The sequence below is a fragment of the Lipotes vexillifer genome, unplaced genomic scaffold (assembly GCF_000442215.2).
Source record: "Lipotes vexillifer unplaced genomic scaffold, Lipotes_vexillifer_v1.1 scaffold1545, whole genome shotgun sequence".
Taxonomy (NCBI): domain Eukaryota; kingdom Metazoa; phylum Chordata; class Mammalia; order Artiodactyla; family Lipotidae; genus Lipotes; species Lipotes vexillifer.
Window position 1 is genome coordinate 295,624 of NW_006789763.1, and position 24,862 is coordinate 320,485.

General features: G+C 61.5%; 1 protein-coding gene across 1 annotated transcript; it reads left to right on the top strand.

Annotated features, from left to right (window-relative positions):
• Positions 1-1,888: 1,888 nt before the first annotated feature.
• MMP17 (matrix metallopeptidase 17) lies at positions 1,889-24,555 on the top strand. Its single transcript, XM_007462799.1, has 10 exons — positions 1,889-2,032; positions 12,307-12,439; positions 13,256-13,385; positions 13,881-14,164; positions 15,100-15,276; positions 16,793-16,892; positions 20,053-20,135; positions 20,235-20,387; positions 23,276-23,533; positions 24,242-24,555. The coding sequence occupies exons 1-10, from the start codon at positions 1,889-1,891 to the stop codon at positions 24,553-24,555; spliced, it is 1,776 nt and encodes a 591-aa protein (XP_007462861.1).
• Positions 24,556-24,862: the final 307 nt, after the last annotated feature.

Genomic DNA, 24,862 nt, shown 5'->3' on the forward strand with positions numbered 1-24,862 from the left:
CCTGCATCGGCAGGCGGACTCTCAACCACTGCGCCACCAGGGAAGCCCAAAGAAATTGCTGGTTTAGGTTTTTTTTGGACCTCAATCTTAATAGCACCAGCTGTGATGTGGGGGAGGGGAGGCGTGAAGGGGTGGGAGAGGGGAGCAGTTGTAGAAACAGAACTAAGGCGTAGGGGTATTTGCATCTGAATGCCCTGACCAGGATCCTTTGGCTCTGTGACCTCCCACAAGTTATTTAATTTCTCTGGGCCTCAGTTTCCTCATTTGAAAAATGGGAATAATAGTTCCTATCACGAAAGATGTTGTGAGAAGTGAACGGTTATACGTGGCAGGCTCTGAGCTTGTGCCGCGCACGCACTGACCTCCCAACAGACGTCACCTATTAACATTCTCCCCCCCAAACCCACAGCGACCACAGACTCAAGGCCCTCGCTGCCTCCCAGCTGCGCCCAGACCCCACCAGAGTCAGGGCCGCCGCCCGCGCCCCGCTTAGTCTCTCACCCCACCCCCTCCCGCAGTCCCTCCCGCAGTCCCTCCCGAGCTCCCACCCCAAGCCCCGCTGCAGCCCGGCTCCTCCCACGCCCCCAGCCCCTCCCTGCTCCCACCCCTACCCCGACCCCTCCCACTCTCCCTCCTCAACCGCCACCCGACCCCACCTCCCTTCTACCACGGTGCAAAGGCTCCCCCAGGCGTCCGCCGGGCGCGCTGCGGCTACCGCTCCGGGTCCCCAGCCCTGACCGTGAAACAGTGCTTGGCGCGCGGGGTCCACGTACGCGCGGTGGGGCGGGAGGCGGGGTCCGTTCCCCGGGGGCCGGCACTTAGCCCCGGCCTGTGCCCCTGCCTGCATGCCTCCGCCGCCCGGGGGCCGTCTGGGGACACTCAGGGAGTGTCTTCCTTCGGGCCGCCGCAGCCAAGGTCCCCGTGTGGACTCGCCGGGCGGGGCGTGGGTGAGGTCTGAGCATCCTCCAGGGGGCGCGGGACTCTGGCGGGAGCGGGGCGCGGGCACTTTAAGGCGGGGGGAGGGAGCGCCGGCGGCGCTCATTAACATATATTAGCATGCCCCGCCCCGCCGCTGGGAGGCGGCGCAGGGCTCGGTCGGGCAGGCAGCCTGGCGCGGGCTCGGAGCGCGCGGGCGCGGGGGGCACGGGTGCGGGGACTGCCACCGCCGCGCCGTCCGCCCTGTGAGCGCGATGCGGCGCCGCGCCACCCGGGGGCCCGGCCCGCCGCCTCCCCGGGCCCGGGTCCCGCCGCTGCCCCTGCTTCTGCTCGCGCTGGCCGCCCGTGGGGGCTGCGCCGCGCCCGCGCCCCGAGCCGAGGACCTCAGCCTGGGAGTGGTGAGTGCGCGGCCGGGATGCGGGGCTCCCGCGGGCCGGGAGACCCCATCGGGGCGCCTCGGTGCCTGCGGGAACTCGGACGCCCTGCACCCATTTCCTGGGCAGGAAGGCTGAGGCTGGGTCACAGTCTGAGTGTCTTACGCGCGCGCCCCCGGGTCTGGGAAAGAGGCGGCGTGTTCCTCCAGGGCTCCGTGCGCTCAGAGCCCGCCGCAATCGCCGGAGCCCGCGGAGGTTGGGGGCTCACCTGGCCCGAGGCCCGTTCCCGGCTCCGTGCAGCCCCAAAGGGGCCCCTGAGGCAGGTGGGACAGCAGTCGCAGCCGCCCAGAGCAGGGCCGTCCCGAGTGCGTTCCCCGTGGGAGTGGCGCGGGGGAGGGGTGCGCGCCCACACCCGAGATAAAGACAGGGCTGCTGAGTGTGGGCGCCCCGGACCCCGCCGCTGGGAGGCGGCGCAGGGCTCGGTCGGGCAGGCAGCCTGGCGCGGGCTCGGAGCGCGCGGGCGCGGGGGGCACGGGTGCGGGGACTGCCACCGCCGCGCCGTCCGCCCTGTGAGCGCGATGCGGCGCCGCGCCACCCGGGGGCCCGGCCCGCCGCCTCCCCGGGCCCGGGTCCCGCCGCTGCCCCTGCTTCTGCTCGCGCTGGCCGCCCGTGGGGGCTGCGCCGCGCCCGCGCCCCGAGCCGAGGACCTCAGCCTGGGAGTGGTGAGTGCGCGGCCGGGATGCGGGGCTCCCGCGGGCCGGGAGACCCCATCGGGGCGCCTCGGTGCCTGCGGGAACTCGGACGCCCTGCACCCATTTCCTGGGCAGGAAGGCTGAGGCTGGGTCACAGTCTGAGTGTCTTACGCGCGCGCCCCCGGGTCTGGGAAAGAGGCGGCGTGTTCCTCCAGGGCTCCGTGCGCTCAGAGCCCGCCGCAGTCGCCGGAGCCCGCGGAGGTTGGGGGCTCACCTGGCCCGAGGCCCGTTCCCGGCTCCGTGCAGCCCCAAAGGGGCCCCTGAGGCAGGTGGGACAGCAGTCGCAGCCGCCCAGAGCAGGGCCGTCCCGAGTGCGTTCCCCGTGGGAGTGGCGCGGGGGAGGGGTGCGCGCCCACACCCGAGATAAAGACAGGGCTGCTGAGTGTGGGCGCCCCGGAAAGTCGGTGGTTTCGAGTTTGCTCCGTTGAGGATGTTGAAGACGTAGGGGAGCAAAAGGGAGCCGGCCTCCCAGCCCCGCGCCGGGCATGGATCTTGGCCCAAGTCCCTGTCTCCTTCCACCCCCAGCGTGGCCAGCCCTGCCTTGCCACCCTTGTCCCTGTCCTGAGCCTGCTGGAGTCCCCCTCCCATTCCCAGGCTCGGAAGTAGCCGTCCCGCCTTCTCCTGCGCCCCTCCCTCAGTATCAGCTGTCCCACTGGCTTGGAAACCATGCTGGGGGACTGCGCAGTGTCTTCCTCCCACAGCCCCTCCCCCGTTCAGCCCGCCAGGCTTGGAGCCTCCTCTTCGGGACCTGGAAGATTTAGATCAGACTTTATGGGTCTCACCACCCCCAGGCCCCGGGAGGCCGGGCGAGGGTGAGAGCAGGGCGGTGGATTAAGCAGATCCCTTCTGAGGCTTCCGCCCCTGCAGTTGCGCTCACTTGCACAGATGAAGGGACAGGGCCGGGGACCTTGCTCCCTGCCTCTGGCCCCGGCCCACGGCAGTCTCCTAAAGGGGTGCTGATAAGGCTCCTCTCCCAGGCCAGTGGCATTCTCGAGCTCCAGGTGGCTTTCAGGCCAGTGCAGGCGTTTGGGCGGCATCCGCAGCCCCGTGGTTGGCAGGACTCGGCCGCCCCCGCCCAGCTGCCGCAACCCCTGCAGCCGCCTGGTGGGGAACTACCACAGTCCCTGCTGTCTGCATCCAGACGCCAGAGGGTCCCCAGTGCCGCTTCCTCCCAGCCAAACTGCTCTGAAATCGGGGTGCCTTTGCCCACCTCCTCCGGGCCCTGGGGTGTGCTGGACCCCCTCCTGGGGCGCACGCTCTGAGGGCATCAAATCTCTAGGTCTGGGCTGGGTGGTAGTAGAACCAGGCTCCCACCTTCCAGCTGTGAGGGGCCCCACGGGAGGGTTCCTGGGGGTCGAACCCGCACACTCAGGGCGTGGAGCTCCTGGCCCAGCCAAGTGCATGTATCTCGCCCAGTGCTGTTCTTAAGTTTCTCGCCGCCCACCCAGAGGAAGCAGGTCAGGTACACACTCCAGCTCCTGGCTTGCATGCACCGCCATGCCTCCGCCTCTCCCTGCTCCCCTGGGTTCCCCGGCAACGGGGCACTGGGCAGGGGACGTGGCTCCCCAGCCTGGAGCCCCAGAGACAGCAGGGCCCTGGTGTCCGACCTGGCGCGTAAAGAGCAGAGGATGCTGCCCCTGCCCAGAGAGACGCCCCCCTACACACCCAGGGAAGGCCAGGACCCCTCCAGCCTGAGTGAGAGAAACCTTCCTGCCTCCTGCCCCCGACTTGTGGGCCGAGGGCGGTCTCTGGTGGCCTTCGGGGGAATGACACCTCGGCGCATCAGACCCGGAGGTGCAGGAAGGCTGGGAGACCAGCAGGGATTTGCGGGGAGGAGGGAGGACTCCTCTCCACCCCGCTCTGCACGCTGCCCCCAGGGGCCCACTGACTCTGGATATTCAGGTCTAGGGCTGCCAGTGAGGAGAAGGGCCCCTTTGTAAGTGTGACCCAGCTTCTGCCAGACAGAGCCGTGCCCAGCGGGTCTCTTGTGCGCTGGCTGTCCCCGGGAGGGGGCTCCCCAGCCCAGCCCGCCCGAGCCTCAGAGGAGAACAAAGCTCCGGATTGAGGCCCGCCGCGCCGTTCAACGGTGCGCTTTCGGGCCTCGGCGAGCGGGACAAAAGAGCCCCGTGCCCTCCTGGGGTTGTCGACTGAGCCGCAGGTCCTTCTGGGCCCGTTTTCATTATTTTATTTCTGAGTAGGTAATACCCACAGCAAAATATTCAGGCCATACAGAAGGGTCTGCAGGGGCCGTCGTCTCCCTCATTTCCTGAGGATCCTTCCAGAGGTTGTCTGGGCACGTAAAAGGGCATGGGGACCTCGGTCCCTTATTTCTACGGATGACAACCTGCTGCCCACTGCTGTGCGCCCTGCGGTTTTCACTTCCCAGTCTATCCTGGAGAACGGTCGGTCCGTGTTGGAACGTCTAGGTCCTCCTGGTTCTTTATTTCCACCCATTGCATTTCACTGCACGGATGTCACATCCATTAGCCAGACCCCCGCACGGACGTGCAGGCTGTTCCTAATAGTTCGCCATAGCCAGGAGCTGCCAGGACGACCGCTTACTGCGACGTGAGTATGTGAGGGACCCAGCCCTGGGGGAGCCCAGGTGACAGGTATGCACGTAACGTATCGTATGTTGGCAGATTTGCCACCGTCCTCTAAAGTTTGTTCTCAGGTTTCTATCCCAGCAACAAAGTCTGTGAGCTCTTGTGCCTTGTACCACGCGTGTTGGCAGGGCTTTTGATCTCTGACACCCAGACGGTGACAGTGGCTTGTGGCTGAGAGTATGTGAGGGTGGCCGGGAATAGCGGCCCAGGGGGCTGGGCAGGGACTGGAGCTCCTGTGAGCACGTATCCCCCTCCAGGGGGTAGGGAGGGGGGTGGCGGGGGTGACCATCACCCTGGCCTTAGCCAGTTGCCTCTGGGTCCCCACTGCTCAGTGCCAGCACCCCAGCAAGCCTCTGGCACCTCGGTGCACTCAGGACCCGTATCAGACCTGGCTTGGGGCCAGGAACACCCTCTCGGCTGCAGTCAGGGAACCCAACCGAGGGGACCAGGGATGGTGTCACTGAGCCGCCCAGAGGGGAGCCTCACCTCCAGGTTCCCCTCCCAGAGCTTAGGACCCAGCTGGGCCCCTCCCTGACCCTGGAGGCACGTTGTCAACAAGTGAGTTCATTTCCCAGACACTCATGGCCTTGGGCGTCTGGATGACTGAGAAGTCTTTGTGGTGCTTTCGCGGGGGCCTGTGGCGTGGGTGGGACCACACTGGCCGCCTGTGGCCTGAGCCCCGGGACTGTGGATGCTGACTAAACAGGCTGGCGAGCAGCCTGGCAGCTGAGGAAATGTCGCTGCTCTTTCAAGGGGCTCTGGGACCAGCCTTTGGGTGTGGAGCCCAGGCTGCTGCGCACAGCCTGGGATCTGAGTGTTGGGCCTCACTCTCCTCATCTGTAAAGTGGGGCCATGAGAACGGGGCAATGGGGATGTTCCCTGGGTGATGCCCCTGAATCTCTCACCACAGCGTCTGCAGGAAGTAAGCTGCCTTCGTGTTCTGAGGAGGGGGTGTGGGAACAGGGACAAGGGCTTGAGGGCTCACCAGGGTCCTCCCTGATGCAGTGCCTTCCTGGGGGTTTCCGAGGGTGCTTTGCGTGCATGTGGTTTTTACCTCTCGGTTAATGGTGGCTCGGAGCTTCCACTGAGATGCTCTGGGTGCAGGGCCTATGCTGAGCATGGGAGGGGTGACGGGTGCATCTGTCACATGCTAGCCGACAGCCTGCTGTGTCCCTCCCAGGCACTGTCCAGCTCTCAGGAGGGATGGACAGTGGCCTGGGCAGGATGCGGGACCCACTTCCCCCCTTTCCCTGGCCCGCCTGCGCACTCCTCCATCCTCTCTTCCCTCTGTACCCCAGTCCTACCAGTTCCTTTCTGCTCCCTGAACTTCCAAGGCTGGTTCCTGCCACAGGGCCTTTGCATGAGCTGTTCCCACTGCCATGAATTCTCACCTCAGCTCATCATCTGGTCAGCTCCTTCTCATCCTTCAGGTGCCACCCCCCCGAGCACCCATTTAAGGAGCCCCTCCACCCTGTCTCACTTCCCCTCATAGCACAGTGGTCCTGGGAATAGGCCCTGAAGCCAGATAGCCTGGGTTCCCCTCCCAGCTCTGCACTGTCTGGCTGTGTGACCGTGGGCAAGTGTCCTGACCTCTCTGCACCTCAGTTTCCTCATCTGTAAAATGGTCATAATAATAGCGCCCACCTATAAGATCATTTCAGTAGTTCTCTATTGAGTGCCTATTGTGTGCCACGCGTGAACTGAACCCCACAGACCCCTGTTCTCACAGCTTGCCCCTGTGGGTGCTGTGAGTAATTGAGCAGCGCTCAATAATCGTTGGCCATTAGGATCACTAATCATTTATCATCTGTGACACTTATCACGTGTTTATCTTTGGCTTTCCACGCGAGACTGTCCCTCCTGGGTAGACAGCAGGACGGTGTCTCCCCAGACCTTCCCTGTCCCCCCGGCACCTGGCACAGGGATCCCTCAGTGAGGGTGTCGGATGAATGGGTGGACCGTCAGAGGGGGTTCTGGGAGCATGCCCCTGGGCAAGATGCTGGGGCAAGGGGTCATCCCAACCGCCAGCAGCCCCTGGAGGAAGACCCACCCTGCCGGGGTCCACCAACTCCTTTCTCTCTGGGTCTTTAGCGCCCGGACGGCCAAGCAGGTCAGACACAGACTTGAGCCAGAGCTGCGCCCTGTGACCGCAAGCCATTTCTGCAGCTGCACGTGGAGGTGATGGTGACACCGCCTCCGTGGGTGCTGAGGAATGAGTGGGTGAAGGTGTAGGGCCGGCGGCACGCAGTGGGTGCTGAAAGGTCTGTTATTGTTTGGGTCTGGGGGTGGGTGCTCTAAAGCCACCGCCCGCCCGCCTCTGCTCCCCCAGTGCTGTGACGGTGTCTGCACTGCCCTGGGCCTCCGTTTCCTTAACTGTGCCGTGGGGCTAATGACACCCGCTCTCCATACCCCCTCCAGACGAGGCTGGTGGAGTCCAGTTAGAGACGGAGGGCGAAGGGGGCGCCGACAGTTCAGCCGCCGTCCCCACTGTCCCGGCCAGACACAGGCCCCTCACGGGGCATCGGCGAGCCGACAGGCGTCCCGGGGTCCCGGTGGCTTCACTGCGATCCTGCTCCCACTGCCAGCACATGCGGCGAGCCCTCATTTCCCCCTCTGTAAGTGGGGACAGCAGTGGCCAGGCCTGGGGCTATGGGAAGGACCTGCGGGGGCACTGCATACGGTAAGCACTTCTTATTTACTGGCACCGGCACCGTAAAGCACATCACAATGCGGCCTTCCCTCGCCCACTGGTCCACCCATCTGTGGAAAGTTGGTTTGCTGCGCCCCCTGGGAGCCAGCACTGAGGCCGCAGGTGCCTGCACTTGACGGCTGACCTGCTGGGCCGAAGGGCCGCTCCGTGGCGGCGATGGCCCACTTGCCTGTGACTTTGCTGAGGTCAGGAGGGAGTTTTGTGGTGTGTGCATCAAACATCGTTAAACATCGTTAACGCTGTGAACAAATGCACGTTGGGTCAACCAGCGATAAACGATATAGAGAAAAACAAGACCAGGCGGGGGCTGGGCAGGGGGAATGGGAAAGCCACGGGAGGGATGGTAGGTGACTGCATTTGCAGGAGGGTCCGGCGCCCCACTTCCTGCCAGTGCCTTGGGCAGGACACCCACCTCTCTGGGCCTCAGTTTCCCCATCTGCAGTAATGGTTCAGCTCACAGGGGTCCTTGCGGAGAGGAGGGTGAGAGCATGTCCTTGGCTGTTAGGGATTCTCCAAGGCGGGGCAGCCCCTGCGGGTTTGGGGCTCCCCTCGCTCCCACCCCCCCTCCCCTCAGCCTTCTCGAAAGTTCACCCTCTGCCCACACAGCCTCATTGCCCTGGAGACACGGTAGCCGTGGTGACAGTGAAGGGAGGACCAGTGGATGAGCACAGGAGGGGGCTGGCCCAGGCGACCCACAGGCTCTGTAGGATACTGGGGGGCAAGGGGCAGGGTTGGGGACACCTGGAGGGCAAGAGATCTGGGCCCCCACCCCAGGGGCCGTCCTGATGCAGGCACCACTGTGGTGGGTGCAGGGATCCGGGCTGCGCGGGCTCCAGGGGCAGCTGAGGCGGGGCTTTTGTCAGCCTTTGCCCCATGCGAGGACCCGGCCCTGAGGATGCGTTCTCAGCCTGGTTCCTCTGTGATGTTCCAGCGTGTACGTACTACCAGGAAAAAAATGAAACCCCGGCCCTTCGGGAATTTGCTTGTCTCCCCTGAAGAGGGGAACGAGCTGGCAGGGTGAGAGGGAGAGAGAGAGAGAGAGAGAGAGAGAGAGAGAGAGAGAGAAAGGGGGTGTCCGAGACGCCCCCTCCCTCCCAGGGCTCTAGGGCTGACTGTTCCTTCCCAGCAGGGGTGGGGCCTGGGCTAGGGTCCCCATGGGCTCTTCAGGCCCCCCTGATCCATGCATCACCTGAGGGCCGGTGGCTGCCAGGGGCTCGTCCTGTTGTCAGACACCTCCTGAGGATTTCCCCCAGCGAGCTGTCCAGGAATCGACACAGAAGCCCACCACCACTGGGGGGGCCACGGGGAGGAGGTGGGCCGGGGGTGTGAAGAGAGGGGACCGGCTTTGCTGCTCTGGGGGCAGGTGGGATGTCTAAGCCCAAGCCTGCGGAGAAAGGGGGGAGGGAGCCCCTCAGATCTGGTCCTGTTCTTGTGCTCTTGCGCGCAGCAGGGGCTGCAAAAAAGCTGCAGTGCCCAGGGCCCGGGCAGGCGCCAGCAGCTGCCGACCGCGGTCAGAGCAGAGCTTGTCCCAGGCTGGCACAGGCCCTCAGCTCTGCCCTTGTTCTGCAAGTCGACTCAGACCTGTAGCTGAAACCTCCTGCTTTTCAATGTTAGCAGACATTTCCAAACCACCTGAAGTGCTTTTGAGGCCTGAAGCCCAAAGATGTGCGTGGCCTTCCGGCCAGGCTGCCCAGCACCAGAGGGCGCAGCTCCTCTGTGAGCCCCATGGAGCCCCGCGAGGGCTCGGAGCAGGGGTCTGCTACGATTAGACACCCAGCTGTTATCCCAGCCTAGAAGAGGACAGCCAGAAGATGGGTGGTCCCCCCAGGCTGTCTCAGCCCCTGCCCACCCAAAGCAACTGGCCTGGGTGGGGAAAGGCACTTGCCTGGGTGGACCATTACCTGGTAAGGAGAGTGGGGACAGCATCCTCACCCAGCATCGTGTACGGTCTGAGGACACCCCAGAGGGATTCCTCGTGGTGCTGGGTGCCTCCAGGCTCTGTAGCTCAGTCCTGCAATCTTTTTTTTTTTTTTTGCGGTAGGCGGGCCTCTCACTGTTGTGGCCTCTCCCGTGGCTCCGGACGCGCAGGCTCAGCGGCCATGGCTCACGGGCCCAGCCGCTCCGCGGCACGTGGGATCTCCCCGGACCGGGGCACGAACCCGTGTCCCCTGCATCGGCAGGCGGACTCTCAACCACTGCGCCACCGGGGAAGCCCCTCAGTCCCGCAATCTTAACAAAGAGCTGCAAAATGTGTGTGTGTGTTTTCTGACTTTCAGAAAGGAAACGGCAGAATCAAAACCTTAAAGCATATGTAAAACTTTCCCCCAAAATGTGTAGCCACAAGTACACATTTTTAAAAATAATTTTTATTGGAGTATAGTTGATTTACAATGTCGTGTTAGTTTCTGTTAGTACAGCAAAGTGGATACAAATACACATATGTAACCTGGAATGCTCTCTTGGGCATTTCCAGGGCCCAGACAGTGATTAGCCAGGGGACTCAGTAAATCCTGTTGATGGCTGACGGGATGCATTTAAATGTGTTTGAAGTGATGTGAAGAGTGGTCCTCCCAAAAGAAGGGTGCTCGGGGTGGCAGAGGCCTCAATAGCACAGAGGGCAGAGCCCGGGACAGGGGTGAGCCTGCCTGGCCCTTGTGCTCCCCTCATGTGGGCACAGGATGTCACTCGGGTGTCCACCGGGAGCGCCCCTTGGTTGCAGTGCACTGTGCTGCCTGGGTCTAAGAGGGACCCCCAGACCTGAGGGGGGTCTCCCAGTCCCCCAGTTCTGTGCATTCTGGGGGTTCCTTCAGGAGTTGGGGAGGAGGTAAAGGAACAGAGAGAACCCCAGCAAGGATTCAGTATTTCCTGGAAAGGAGGGAATCCAGCTAGTCTGTTGCAGGTGTATGCAAATTGTATGCAAATCATTGAGGACCCTCCTGGTCAGTTGCATTCCCTGGGAATTCCAGGAGGATAGACCCCCTCCCACTGAGCACCCTCTGGGCCCCCTGTGGGGTCAGATCCCCGGGGCAGGGAGTCCTCAGGCAGGGTCTGCAAACTCGCAAGCTTCTGGGGGCCCTGCAGGTAGCATAAATGAATCGAGGATTTTTTAAATGTCCACCAAAAAAAAAAATAGACCTGCAAGTCGGTGCATTTCTTGAAGCCTGGTCTGGGAGCGGGTGGAGCTCAGAGAATCTCCAAAACCCTGCCTTCCACCCACCTGTGGGTCATCCTGAAGCTGGCTGATGAGCCCACCCCTGGCATTGCATCCATATGGCTAAGTGCTTTTTTTTTTTTTATACTTTAGGACATTTATTTATTTATTTATTTATTTATTTTTTGGCTGCGTTGGGTCTTTGTTGCTGCGCGCGGACTTTCTCTAGTTGTAGCGAGGGGGGCTGCTCTTCATTGCGGTGCGCGGGCCTCTCACTGCAGTGGCCTCTCACTGCAGTGGCCTCTCTTGTTGCAGAGCATGGACGGGCTCTAGGCGTGCGGGCTACAGTAGTTGTGGCACGTGGGCTCAGTAGTTGTGGCTCGCAGGCTCTAGAGCACAGGTGCAGTCGTTGTGGCGCACGGGCTCAGTTGCTCAGCGGCATGTGGGATCTTCCCGGACCAGGGCTCGAACCCGTGTCCCCTGCATCGGCAGGCGGATTCTCAACCACTGCGCCACCAGGGAAGCCCAGCTGAGTGCTTTTTATGGGATTGTCACACTGCTTGGGAAGTGGGCATGAGCGCCGTGTGGCAGTTGAAGAAACAGAAGCCCCCCAGGAGGTCCCCACGGATGGCATCAGTGCCTCCCTGTCCCCTGGCCCCCCACAGATGGTAAAGGGGTTCTATGTGTGTCCGTGGTATAAAGGGTTGCCCCCCATTCCTGGTCAGAGGACCCCCACCGGAGCACTTTGCATCAGAGCTGTCAGCTGACAACACACACTTTATATGGAGGGTACCTGTGTCAGGGCTGATGTGAGCTTTTCCACGTTCTAACTCTTTATATCCTCACATCCATAGGCGAGGAAACAGCCCAGAGGGGGTGTGACTTGCCTCAGTTGCACAGTGAGGAGGGGGCTGGGTGGGATTTGCACCCAGGCAGCCCCGCTCCAGAGTCTGGGCTCTTAACTACTGTGCACATGCAGCTCATAACCAGATTCCTAAAACCAGATTCTGACCCCATTGCCCTTCTCAGCATGTGTTTCAGACCTTGGGTCCTAAACTGCTGATTCCTGCTCAGAGGACCCCCACCGGAGCACTTTGCATCAGAGCTGTCAGCTGACAACACACACTTTATATGGAGGGTACCTGTGTCAGGGCTGATGTGAGCTTTTCCACGTTCTAACTCTTTATATCCTCACATCCATAGGCGAGGAAACAGCCCAGAGGGGGTGTGACTTGCCTCAGTTGCACAGTGAGGAGGGGGCTGGGTGGGATTTGCACCCAGGCAGCCCCGCTCCAGAGTCTGGGCTCTTAACTACTGTGCACATGCAGCTCATAACCAGATTCCTAAAACCAGATTCTGACCCCATTGCCCTTCTCAGCATGTGTTTCAGACCTTGGGTCCTAAACTGCTGCCTCACAAGCCAGCTCCGGGCCTGAATTTGGCACTCACGATGTTAAATAACCTTTTAAAAATTTCACTTTCATAAGTGTCCCCTGGGCATTTTGCTGCCTCAGGAGGAGTGAGGTGGGGCAGGCTGCCATGAGCAGTCACACAGGTTGTGCACTGCTCAAGCCCACCCATCTAAGGGGCATCAAGTTTATTAAGACACTTAGGCAAGGAAGGAGCATGAGACGCCCTGTGGGCTACTGGGCAGGGGCTGGAGTGTTGATCAGGGCTAGGAGAGGCCTGCCCCTCCCCGCAGTGATGGCCCCAGGCAGGTGGCTCTTCTGTGGGGCTGAGCTCCCCCTCCACCCCTCACTGTACTCTCTGCCCACAGGAGTGGCTGAGCAGGTTCGGCTACCTGCCCCCAGCAGACCCCGACACAGGGCAGCTGCAGACGCCAGAGGAGCTGTCCAAGGCCATCGTGGCCATGCAGCGGTTCGGAGGCCTGGAGGCCACTGGCGTCCTGGGTCAGTTCTCAGGGTGCAGTGGGAGATGGGTGAGCCGAGCCCAGTTCCTCCTAACTGCCCCCTCCAGCCTGCCCTGCTGTCCTGGGATGGAGGGAGGATTCCCGCCGCATGGGATCCCTCCATCATCCCCTCCCCGTCCCCCGGCCGTGGGCACGGCAGGGGGTGAGTGTGTACCAGCTGCACCCAGACCCCCTTTCCACACTTTCAGTGGGGTCTCAAACTCCATGCCACGGGCCAGGCAGGCCAACTGTCGGAGTGGGGTCTGGCCACCCATGCCCCAGTTGAGTCACCCCATTGGGGTGCTAGGCCTGTGCTGTTGAAACTGCCCGCTTTCCAAGAGAAACCAGAAATCTGGGGGGTTTATGTGAGCACCCCACTTTTTATAGTTTGGCCACAAATTCCAACTTTGTAAAGACTCTTTGGAGGGCCAGCTGATCAAAACATGTCTGTCCCCAGGCCTCTCAGGAGTAGACACGTGTGTCACACACAGAACCGGTCGGGTGTGTGTCTCGTGAGATGCAGGGAACATTGGCCAACTGTCCGAGTTGGGCCATGCCCCCTCCATCTGCTCAGGTCCCTGCCGTACATTAGTGAATGCTTTGAAAGCCCCCCATCCTGGTCTGTGGACGCACCCCTGGCAGGGGGGCCCGACATAGCTGGAGGCCTGGGCCTCGTCCCCCCAGACCTGGTGCAGGGAGCGAGGGGCTGGGACTGGAGCTTGGTGCCAGCTCTCGGGGAGCTGCTGGGAATCCCCGCTTGGGGGTGCGCGTGCGCTGGGCCTGGCTCCTGACCCCCGCCCGCCCGTCCGCCCTGCAGATGAGGCCACCCTGGCGCTGATGAGAACCCCGCGCTGTTCCCTGCCTGACCTCCCAGCCGCAGCCCCAGCTCGAAGGAGGCGCCAGGCTCCGGCCCCGACCAAGTGGAGGAAGAGGAACCTGTCATGGAGGTGGGCAGGCAGGGCTCCCCCGGGCCTGGCCTTGCGGGGGTCTGGGCGTCGGCCAAAATGAGCACCCACAGACCGGGGCTTAAGAGACAGGAATTTATCCTCTCGGTTCTGGAGGCCAGAAATCCGAGATCCAGGGGCCACAGGTCCCTTGGAGGCTGTGAGGGAGAATCCGGCCCAGCCCCTGTCCAGGTGCTGCCAGCAGACCTGGACCCGTGGCTCTGATCCTTGCTTCCATCTTCACGTGTCCTCCTTCCGTGTCTGTGTCCCCTTCTGTCTGTTGTGAGGACACTCACTGGATTTAGGGGCCACCCTATTCCAGGATGAGCTCATCTCCATCCCCGCCCCACTTATGTCTGCAAACCCCATTTCCAAATAAGGGCCCCGGTGCCCCCCACCACCCCGGGGCAAGTTGTTCCAGGGAGCGCACTCCAGCGTGGGGCGGGGGCACTGGGCCTGTCCCTGTGACCGACCCGGCTCTGACCCTGCCTGCCCCAGGGTCCGCACGTTCCCGCGGGACTCGCCCCTGGGCCGCGACACGGTGCGCGCGCTCATGCACTACGCGCTCAAAGTCTGGAGCGACCTCACGCCCCTGAACTTCCACGAGGTGGCCGGCAGTGCCGCCGACATCCAGATCGACTTCTCCACAGCTGACCACAACGACCGCTACCCCTTCGACGGCCCCGGCGGCGCGGTGGCCCACGCCTTTTTCCCGGGCGACCACCACACCGCAGGGGACACCCACTTTGACGATGACGAGGCCTGGACGTTCCGCTCCTCAGGTGCGTCCGTGTTGGGGTGGCCCCGGGGACCGCGCATAACCCCCAGCCCCTGGCAGAGCCCACAATGGTGTAGGGAGCCACACCAGCCCCCCAGGAAGAGGAAACCGCCACGGCTCCCCTGCCTAAAGCCGTGGGCACCTGTCCAGCTCAGGAGGACAGCTCTGCATCTAGCCGTCTCTGCACGGGCAACCCACCTGGCGGACCCGGGCTGGGCTCGCAGGCCTGGGACGTGACTCCGTGAGCCAGGCTTGTCCTCACCCTGGTCCAGCTCCCAAGCGGGAGTGCAAGCTTGTAAGGCCTCTGCAGGCCTAGGCACGCCATCACTTCTGCTAAGTTCCATTGGCCAAAGGAGTCGCAGGCCCCTAGCTTCAAGGCGGGAGGAGGGGCAGAGCCGCATGGCACAGGCTGTGGGTACAGGCGGGGGAGACGGGGGCCTTGTGGGGTTAGTCTATATCCCAGGCTGGGGAGCCCATCCCAGCCGGAGGAGCCAGAAGTGGCCCCGTAGAACCTGTGGGTTTTATGCCTTGATGGGAGCCCAGGCCCGTCCTGTGGGGCCTGGAGCATCTATTCAGTGCTGTGGGGCTGAGGGAGCTTACGGTGACCCCTGTAACGTGGGATCCTGACGGCCAGCGAGGCCTGAAGTATTTACCACGTGGCCTGTACAGAATAGTTTTGCCAACTTTAATGTGAGGGGCACGTGGGAGGTGAGGGGGACCGAGAGACCCCCGGGGCCCGAGAGGCCCCTGTGAACTCCACAGGGCCTCCTAGGAAGCAGACAAGCCCTGAGTGACTCCATAGGACCCGTCTGTCAGGACCGGGGCCTCCTCTGTAACCAGCTTGGCGGACTCATCTCACCTCACCCCACGGGTCCCGTCCCCGTGGCCCAGCAGGAGCTGGCGGTGCCTCCCTGGGCTCACTGGCTCCTGTGTCCCCAGATGCCCACGGCATGGACCTGTTCGCAGTGGCTGTCCACGAGTTTGGCCATGCCATCGGGCTGAGCCACGTGGCGGCCACACGCTCCATCATGCAGCCGTACTACCAGGGCCCGGTGGGTGACCCGCTGCGCTATGGGCTCCCCTATGAGGACAGGGTGCGCGTCTGGCAGCTGTACGGTGAGTGCCCCCCCCAGAGCCGTCGCGGGTCACCCAGGGATGGGGACAGCAATGCCGGGGAGCCCCAGAGCACAGAGCCCCACGGAACAGGGCTGGTTCTGTCTTGTCTGCTGCACGCTCAGCATCTGGGACCGCCTGGCACACGCTGGCTGCCCCGCGGTGTGTGTGGAATGAATAAGCAGGTGAGTTGTGTTGCCAGGGGTCCCTAGGACCTGGGGCCCCGCTGCCCTCTCCATGGAGCTCATCTCAGAGCCCCAGGCAAGATCCCATGTCCAATCCCCAGACGGTTTCAGGTTGTGACAGCTGACATTGATGGTGACTCAGGGCCCACGCAAAGCACTTCCATGCATTAAGTCATCCAGTCTTTACAAGAAGTAGGTACCACATCCCCGCTGAGAGATGGGAGCAGTGACCCAGGGCCAGCTCTGCGCCCCCGTGTGCTGGGGACACGTCGGGCAACGTGGCAGAGGGAGGTCTGTCCTGGGAGCTGCGAGAGCAAAGGTGCGGGTGACGAACCTCCCCAGTCACCCCCCTTCTCCATGCTGGTCTCCCTAACCCCACGCCAGTCTGCCCCTACCCACAGCGGCCAGAACAATCCTCTTAAGGCCTGGGATCGAGTGCCTCACCTCGGAGGCCAGCCTCCCCTCATTCCACGCCGCAGCCTCTCCCCTCCGCCTGGACCCCCCCACACCCCCGCTTCACCGTTGCCCCAGCGCTTACCACCTTCTGACATCTGTGGACGTCCTTTATTGAAGTAAAATTTACGATTTTTACCCTTTTAAAGCAAACTACTCAATGACATTTGGTACATTCACAATGTTGTTCAACCGCCGTTTCTCTCCACTTCCAGAACGTTCTCATCCACCCCCCGTCCCCCCGCCGTCCCACCTCACGCATTAGCAGTCACTTCGCATCCACTCTCCAGCCCCCGGCAAACACTCGTCACTTTTCTGTCTCTGGATTTGCCTCTTCTGGACATTTCACATAAATGGAATCATACAATATGTGGCCTTTTGTGCCTGGCTGCTTTCACTTAGCATGTGTTTTCCAGGGTCATCCCTGTCATAGCATCATGCATCAGTAATTCATTCCTTTTGACAGCTGAATCATTTTATTTATCCGTTCTTCCGTTGGTGGACATTTGGGTTGTTTCCACCTTTTGGCCATTATGAATAATGCTGCTGTGCACATTCATGTACAGCTTTTTGTTTGAACACCGGTTTTCTGTTATTTGGGGTCTGTGCCCAGGAGTGGAGTTGCAGGGCAGGGGGGGGGGGGGTAAACCCTCCTTTAAGTCAGTGGGGCACCTGTGCCTTCTCACGCAACACGATGCTCCGGCTCCAGGGACGGAGTCTCCCCCGCCCTGCTCACCGCCGCAGCCCGGCGCTCGGCTCGGTCAAGACGCAGTGCCACCCACCCGATGGCCCTGGCTCCGTCCTGGCGGCTCCAGGAAGGGTGGTGGGGTCTGCAGGGAGGCGGGTGTGCTGGGCCCGATGCAGCCTCCTTGTCTCCACAGGCGTGCGGGAGTCCGTGTCCCCAACGGCACAGCCGGACGCCCCAGAGCCCGAGGAGCCGCCCCTCCTGCCGGAGCCCCCTGATGATCGCTCCAGCACCCCGTAAGCCGTGGGCCCCTTGTCTCCACTCTGCGGCCAGCACGGCCCCCAGCAGCAGCTCCGAGTCCTGAGCTCGTGGCTCTTCTGAGCCAGCTGAGCCCTGAGTGACAGTTAGTTTCTTTTCTTATGGACAGACAGTGGAGGGGACCCCCCGCTCACCCCGGCCCAGACCGTGCAGAGGCCTTGACTTTCAAATGTGCGATTTCCTCTCACCCTTCATCCCAGTCAGTCATCGACGGCTGCGTAACAAGCGGCCCTGCCTCGGGGCATGAAACCACCACTGTATCGTGAGGCTCGTGGGTTCTGTGGGTCAGGAACTTGGACAGGGCACAGTCAGGGGTCGGGGGTCGGCTCCATGGTGTTGGGAACACCTGCTGGGGGCTGGAATCGTCTGGGGGCATCTTGACTCAGGTCTGGTGCCTGGGCTGGGCTGACTCGAAGGCTGGGCTCAGCTGGGCACCATCTGTGTCCCGTGCCGGAGGCTGGATTCCTGGAGTGGCTGTCCCAAGAGAGCATCCAGAGGGCTGGCAGTGCTGGAGGCCGCGTGGCAGCTGTCCGCCTTTTAAGGCCCAGCCTTGGATTCGTCTAGCCCTGTGGTGAAAGCAGTCAGAGCCTGCCTACTCTCACCCCCCATCCCCCAGTGGAACAGGTGCCACAGAATCTGCAGGGAGGTGTCCCCGTCCACCCCCCGACCTTTGCCCTCACAACCTGGCATGCCTCCGTGCCACCTTCACGCTCACACAAAACACTAAACACAAAAATACAAACAGAAATCTATGTTTTTAGGCTTCCGTGGTTTGGTTTGTTTTGAGGTTTGGTTTTCCAAACGTGGAATGTTTTTATGCTTTTCTCACTCAGCTGTATGTGGTGAATTTCCACTGAGGTCAACAGATGTTGCTGTAACTTGTGTTACTATTGGTCTTCATTGCACTTATTTATTGAATAAGTAACACCTGCCAGCAGTACGCGATTCCAGAGGCACAAAAAGCACTCACAGCGAAAAGTCAGGCCTCACCACTGACCTACCAGCCCCCTCCCTGGGGCAGACATTTGTGCGTGTGCGTGTCCTTCCAGAGAGATTCCACACGTGTGTAGAAAGCCAAGCGTGTAGATGTACATGCGTGAACCCAGTGGGATGTCTCCCGTGCTGCTCTGTGCCTCAGCTCTGGCCCCAGGGCCCGTGGAGGCCTCTGGATGCTCCGGCTCCAGGGACGGAGTCTCCCCCGCCCTGCTCACCGCCGCAGCCCGGCGCTCGGCTCGGTCAAGACGCAGTGCCACCCACCCGATGGCCCTGGCTCCGTCCTGGCGGCTCCAGGAAGGGTGGTGGGGTCTGCAGGGAGGCGGGTGTGCTGGGCCCGATGCAGCCTCCTTGTCTCCACAGGCGTGCGGGAGTCCGTGTCCCCAACGGCACAGCCGGACGCCCCAGAGCCCGAGGAGCCGCCCCTCCTGCCGGAGCCCCCTGATGATCGCTCCAGCACCCCGTAAGCCGTGGGCCCCTTGTCTCCACTCTGCGGCCAGCACGGCCCCCAGCAGCAGCTCCGAGTCCTGAGCTCGTGGCTCTTCTGAGCCAGCTGAGCCCTGAGTGACAGTTAGTTTCTTTTCTTATGGACAGACAGTGGAGGGGACCCCCCGCTCACCCCGGCCCAGACCGTGCAGAGGCCTTGACTTTCAAATGTGCGATTTCCTCTCACCCTTCATCCCAGTCAGTCATCGACGGCTGCGTAACAAGCGGCCCTGCCTCGGGGCATGAAACCACCACTGTATCGTGAGGCTCGTGGGTTCTGTGGGTCAGGAACTTGGACAGGGCACAGTCAGGGGTCGGGGGTCGGCTCCATGGTGTTGGGAACACCTGCTGGGGGCTGGAATCGTCTGGGGGCATCTTGACTCAGGTCTGGTGCCTGGGCTGGGCTGACTCGAAGGCTGGGCTCAGCTGGGCACCATCTGTGTCCCGTGCCGGAGGCTGGATTCCTGGAGTGGCTGTCCCAAGAGAGCATCCAGAGGGCTGGCAGTGCTGGAGGCCGCGTGGCAGCTGTCCGCCTTTTAAGGCCCAGCCTTGGATTCGTCTAGCCCTGTGGTGAAAGCAGTCAGAGCCTGCCTACTCTCACCCCCCATCCCCCAGTGGAACAGGTGCCACAGAATCTGCAGGGAGGTGTCCCCGTCCACCCCCCGACCTTTGCCCTCACAACCTGGCATGCCTCCGTGCCACCTTCACGCTCACACAAAACACTAAACACAAAAATACAAACAGAAATCTATGTTTTTAGGCTTCCGTGGTTTGGTTTGTTTTGAGGTTTGGTTTTCCAAACGTGGAATGTTTTTATGCTTTTCTCACTCAGCTGTATGTGGTGAATTTCCACTGAGGTCAACAGATGTTGCTGTAACTTGTGTTACTATTGGTCTTCATTGCACTTATTTATTGAATAAGTAACACCTGCCAGCAGTACGCGATTCCAGAGGCACAAAAAGCACTCACAGCGAAAAGTCAGGCCTCACCACTGACCTACCAGCCCCCTCCCTGGGGCAGACATTTGTGCGTGTGCGTGTCCTTCCAGAGAGATTCCACACGTGTGTAGAAAGCCAAGCGTGTAGATGTACATGCGTGAACCCAGTGGGATGTCTCCCGTGCTGCTCTGTGCCTCAGCTCTGGCCCCAGGGCCCGTGGAGGCCTCTGTGTCTGTGAAGATGCCTGGGTCTCGGGGCTGAGCTGCACTGCGGTACGCGTGTGCCCTGCCCTGTTTCTAAGTCGTGGATCGGTGGGCATTTAAGTTCCTGACCTTTTGTCATCACAAATGATGTTGCTGTGAGTACTGTCCGTGGACAGAGCTCCAGACTCAGAATCGGGGTCGCAGCACGCACGCTCGGCGTTTCTGTAGAAAGTGCCCAGCTGGCTTCTCGATGCTTTGCTGGCAGCGTTGAGAGCGCCTGCTCATCCAAGTGCGCTCGCTCAGCGATCCATCTTTTGCATCCTGCACGGCGAGCATGGGGCTCAGTTTCACCTGCTTTTCTCTCTTGACTAAACTGCTGTGGTCGCTGGGCCTGCAGGCGGTGATGCCGGCGTGCAGGGTCCTCCGGGGAGGCTTGTCCCCATGGCCTTGCCCAGCCCAGCTCCCCGGGGCAGCTCGGAGTGGGACTGCCTCCAGCCCGGCCCTCTCTCTGCCCCCAGGCCCAGGGAGGATGTGCCCCACAGATGCAGCGGCCACTTTGACGCGGTGGCCCAGATCCGAGGCGAGGCCTTTTTCTTCAAAGGTAACCCCCTTGGGGTCCAGCGGCCGGCGGGCAGAAGAGCAGAGCCCACTCTGGGCCCCAGGCCGGCCACCTGCAGCCCCACCCCCTGTGTCCCCCCAGGCAAGTACTTCTGGCGGCTGACCCGGGACCGGCACCTGGTGTCGCTGCAGCCGGCACAGGTGCACCGCTTCTGGCGGGGCCTGCCGCTGCACCTGGACAGCGTGGATGCCGTGTACGAGCGCACCAGTGACCACAAGATCGTCTTCTTCAAAGGTGGGTGCCCCCCCATCTGGGTGCCTGCCAGGCATCGCTGACCGGGGGCCGCAGCCCACACTCCCCGGGACCCCCAAAGCTCGCGTCCACACAGGAGGCCAGCCCTGTGCTTTGTTCTGTGGGTCCAGAGCTCAGAGCAGAGGGTATCACATTCACGTGTGCACTCAACCAATTTGTAGTTATTGAGCACCTGCTACGTGCTCTGCACTGTGGCAGGCCTTGCAGGCGCACAGTGGGCAAGACACGAAAATCCCTGCCCTCATTCTGGGGCGGGGGACACACAATAAGCACCTGCAGGTAATGAGGGAGTTAATTTCAGATAGACCTGAGGGAACAGCTTGCCAGGCAGAGGGAGCTGCCAGTGCAAAGGCCCTGAGGCAGGAACAATCTTGCTGATTGAAAGAACCTGGAAGACGGTGATGAGGCTTGATCGGAGTGAAGGGCAGGGAGGCGGGGGTGGGAAGTGCAGGTCATCTCCAGGGGCCGCGGGAAGGAGCTGGATTTAGCCTAAGAGCAGGGGGAGACTGCTCTCCCATCTCAGTCCAGGGTGACAGGTCCACTGGAGGAGGGGTGTCACTTCCCCCTCAACAGCCCGGCTCCCGGGCGGGGCTGGGGTGGTGGTTCCTGCCCTTGGGGAGCATGCTGTCTCTTTGGGGAGAAGGCAAGGTGCCCCACCTACAGCAGGAGACTGAGCCCTGCCAGTTCTGTGGGCGCCTCGGGGGCTGTGAGCCTTCCTCAGTCTCACGCACTGCTGTATGTACGTGCGGCTGTGTTTTGTGGGTGCAAGGTCTGTGGCTCCCCAGAGTGAAGCCACCCTGCTGCCCTGACCCAGGCTCTCCAACCTGGCCTCCCTTGTGTGGTGCCTGGGCTCGACCCCTCCACACTCACCCTGATGCGCCCCCTGACAGTGGAATCACCGTCTCCCAGGCTGGATGTCAAGGGCCGGCCACAGTCATGGTGGGGGGACCTGTCTGGCATCTTCTAAGTAGCTTGGATTATTTCTTAACATTTAAAAATCAGGAGATACCCACGAGAAACCACAGCTCCAGACTTGAAATATGAGACAGTGTGGGCACTTGGGGCCTGTGCACTTGCCTGGCAGCGTCAGCTGGAGCAGGTTGGGCTGCCCTGTCGACGTCACCCCACGTGTGTGCCCATGCAAAGGAAGTCCTCGCAGCCCTTCTCGTTGTGATTGACGGGGCCTGCCTGCAGCTGGGCCGTCGTTTCCTTCAGTTGCCAGTCTCTGACAGATGATTTTTTAGAAATTATTGTTAATTGTGGTGAAACACACACACACACACACACACACACACACACAATGTAAAAGTTACCGTCTTAACCATTTTTAAGTGTAGAGTTCAGGGGCATTAAGTACTTTCACACTGTGTGCAACCATCACCACCGTCCATCTCTAAAGCTTTTTCATCTTGTAAAGTTGAAACTCTGTCCCCATGAAACACTAACTCCCCATCCCCCCACTCCAACCCCCGGCACCCACCAGCCTGCTTTCTGTCTCCATGGATTTGTCTGCTCTAGGGACCTCATATCGTGGAACCACACAGGATTTGTCTTTTTGCGACTGGCTTATTTCACTGAGCATAACGTCCTCAAGGTTCATCCACGGTGTAGCAGGTGTCAGAATTCCCTTCCTTTTTTAAGGCTGAGTAGTGTTCCATTGTATGGATGGACCACATTTTATCATCTGTCAATGGATACTTGGGTTGCTTCCACCTCTTAGCTATTGTGAATAATGCTGCTGTAGACATGGGTGTACAGATAGCTCTTTGAGAACTTGCTTTCAATTCCTTTGTGTATATACCCAGGGGTGGGGTTATGGATCCTGTACTATTTCTGTTTAATTTTTTGAGGAACTGCCAAACTTTCTTCCACAGCAGCCGCTCCCATTTTACATTCCCACCAGCGGTGCCCAATTCCCCCCATCCTCACCTACGCTTGCTGTTTTCTGGGGGTGGGTTTGATCGTGCCCATCCTACTGGGTGTGAGGTGGTGTCTCGTTAGGGTTTCGACATGCATTTCCCTGATGATCAGTGACGTTGAGCGTCTTCTCGTGTGCTTACTGACCACTTGAATATCTTCCTTGGAGAAATGTCTATTCCAGCCCTTTGCCCAGCCAAAGATATTTTTAATGTTTTGTTTCTTTTTCATTTGTATCTTCTGTTTTCATTTGTTTCTTTTTTCATTTGTTGTTTTGTTTTGTTTTGTTGGCCGCACCTTGCAGCTTGCAGGGTGAAAGCACAGAGTCCTAACCACTGGACCGCCAGGGAATTCCCTCATTTGCTTTCGAAATTACGGGGTCGATTTGTTGCTAAACCGGGTGGGAGTGGGGGACATGACAACACATACCCAAATTTGATTCCCACCCTCCTGCGGCAGAGCAGCTAAGGATGTTTCCAGAGCACAGAGTCAAGGATACACCCAACAAGGGTCTTAATCACACCATTTCCAAAAGCTTTATGTGTGGATTTGAAGTTCTTGGTGATTTCTAAAGCTCTGCTTCTGTGGAATCTGACAAGGCTGCGCACATGCAGGTCCCAGTGTCCTTACTGCTTTGCCCGTGAACATATGCTCAGCCCGCCTCACAGCAGACGTGGACAAGGCCCCGCTGACCGAAGTGGCTTCTCGGGGTGGGAGGGGGGAGTCTTGCTCCCTGGCTGTGATGCGGCCGCCTCATCTGGCCCTGCGTCCGCAGGCTGCTGGGACGAGTGGGACCCCTGCCGGGAGCACAGCAGGCGCTCGGTGAACCCTCCTGGGACTTACGCCATGGGCACTGCGCATCGGGGTGCCCGTCTTTGGGAGGAGCAAGGGCTGGGGCCCCCGCCCGGCGGGCTGGGCGAACCCCGGCCCACGGCTCTTTCTCTCGCCCCCAGGAGACAGATACTGGGTGTTTAAGGACAATAACATAGAGGAAGGATACCCGCGGCCCATCTCGGACTTCGGCCTCCCGCCGGGCGGTGTCGATGCTGCCTTCTCCTGGGCCCACAATGACAAGACTTATCTCTTTAAGGACCAGCTGTACTGGCGCTACGATGAGCACACACGGCGCATGGACCCTGGCCACCCGGCCCAGAGCCCCCTGTGGAAGGGCATCCCCAGCACGCTCGACGATGCCATGCGCTGGTCCGATGGTGAGCCGGGCGCCGGGGGAAGGGCGAGTCCGGGGCAGCCTCAGCCTCCACACCTGGGGAGCGGGGATCGAGTGGCAGATGCGTGCGTCTGCCCCTCCCCCCCTGCCGCAGACACCACCTGACCCCGGAGGGGCCCCTGGGTCGCCCCCTCTGACTCTTGTTCACCTCTCAGGGTCCCTTCCTTGGCCCCCATCACCCCTCCAGCCATAGCAGCCTCGCCTCCTGCTCTCTCACACACACACATCTCAGGGCCTTTGCACCTGCCGTGCGTCCCCCCCAACACTTTCCCCACAGGCTTCAGGCCTCTGCCCAAACGTCATTGCAGCACCCCCTGGCTGCAGTGAGGAGTACAGCACCCTCCCACAGGGGCAGCTCCACCGGTACGGGAAGTTTCATTTGTTCTATTTGCAAAGCCGTGTCCCCAGTACCTAGGACAGCCTGGCACATAGTAGGCCCTCAGTAAATAAATAGTAGGGAAAAAGCAGAGGTCAACTCATCCATCCCCCTGCCTCCAGGCGGCTCCTTGAGCTTTCCCAGGCCTGTAATGCTCTGAGTGCCCACAGGTGGGCTCCCCGTAGGCTGAGACATTCTACGTCCGTCCTTCCTACCGGCCGCACCGCTCTCTGCATCGCGTCCTGCTGCCGTCTAGACCGAGCCCCGCGTGCTGCAGCGGCCGGAGCTCAGCTGCCTGCCCTCTTCTCGCCACAGGTGCCGCCTACTTCTTCCGCGGCAAGGGGTACTGGAAGGTGCTGGAAGGCGAGCTGGAGGCGGCGCCCGGGTACCCGCAGTCCACGGCCCGGGACTGGCTGGTCTGCAGAGACCCGCCCGCTGACCACGAGGCCGCAGGCGGAGAGGCCGGGGCCCACGCCCGGCCGGGGCAGCGCGACCACAGCCGCTCAGAGGACGCCTACGAGGTCTGTTCCTGCACCTCCATCGCCGCCGCAGCACCGCAGGCCGCGGGCCCACTGCTGGCCGCGCTGCTGAGCTTCCTGTGGACAGCGGCCCGGGCCCTGGTGCTGTGACATTCGGCGCTGGCCCGCGACAGGACAGAAGGGGCCATGGCCCAGAGCCACAAAATGCAAGGACTGATGCCAACCCCTCCAGCGCCTGAGCCAAGCGTCCCTGCAGAGCGGACCCCCGCCTTGCAGATGGGGACGGCACCGCCAGCCCCCGGGCCGAGGCCACCGGGTGCAGCACCCCCGACTCGGCAGAGGCCCGCAGAGGGCGCTGCTCCCCGGGCGCGGATGCAGGGGGAGCTCCCGCCTGGCCTGCCTGCCTGCCCTCCGCCAGCTGGGGAGATTGCGTCACATCCGGCCGGGTCGGGGCCGG

Bases quoted from the DNA above. Each gene is read 5' to 3' on its own strand.
- MMP17 (XM_007462799.1), top strand. From the start codon at position 1,889: ATGCGGCGCCGCGCCACCCGGGGGCCCGGCCCGCCGCCTCCCCGGGCC. The intron at 2,033-12,306 runs GTGAGTGCGCGG...CTCTGCCCACAG, and splicing joins AGGACCTCAGCCTGGGAGTG to GAGTGGCTGAGCAGGTTCGG. The intron at 20,388-23,275 runs GTGGGTGCCCCC...TCTCGCCCCCAG, and splicing joins CAAGATCGTCTTCTTCAAAG to GAGACAGATACTGGGTGTTT.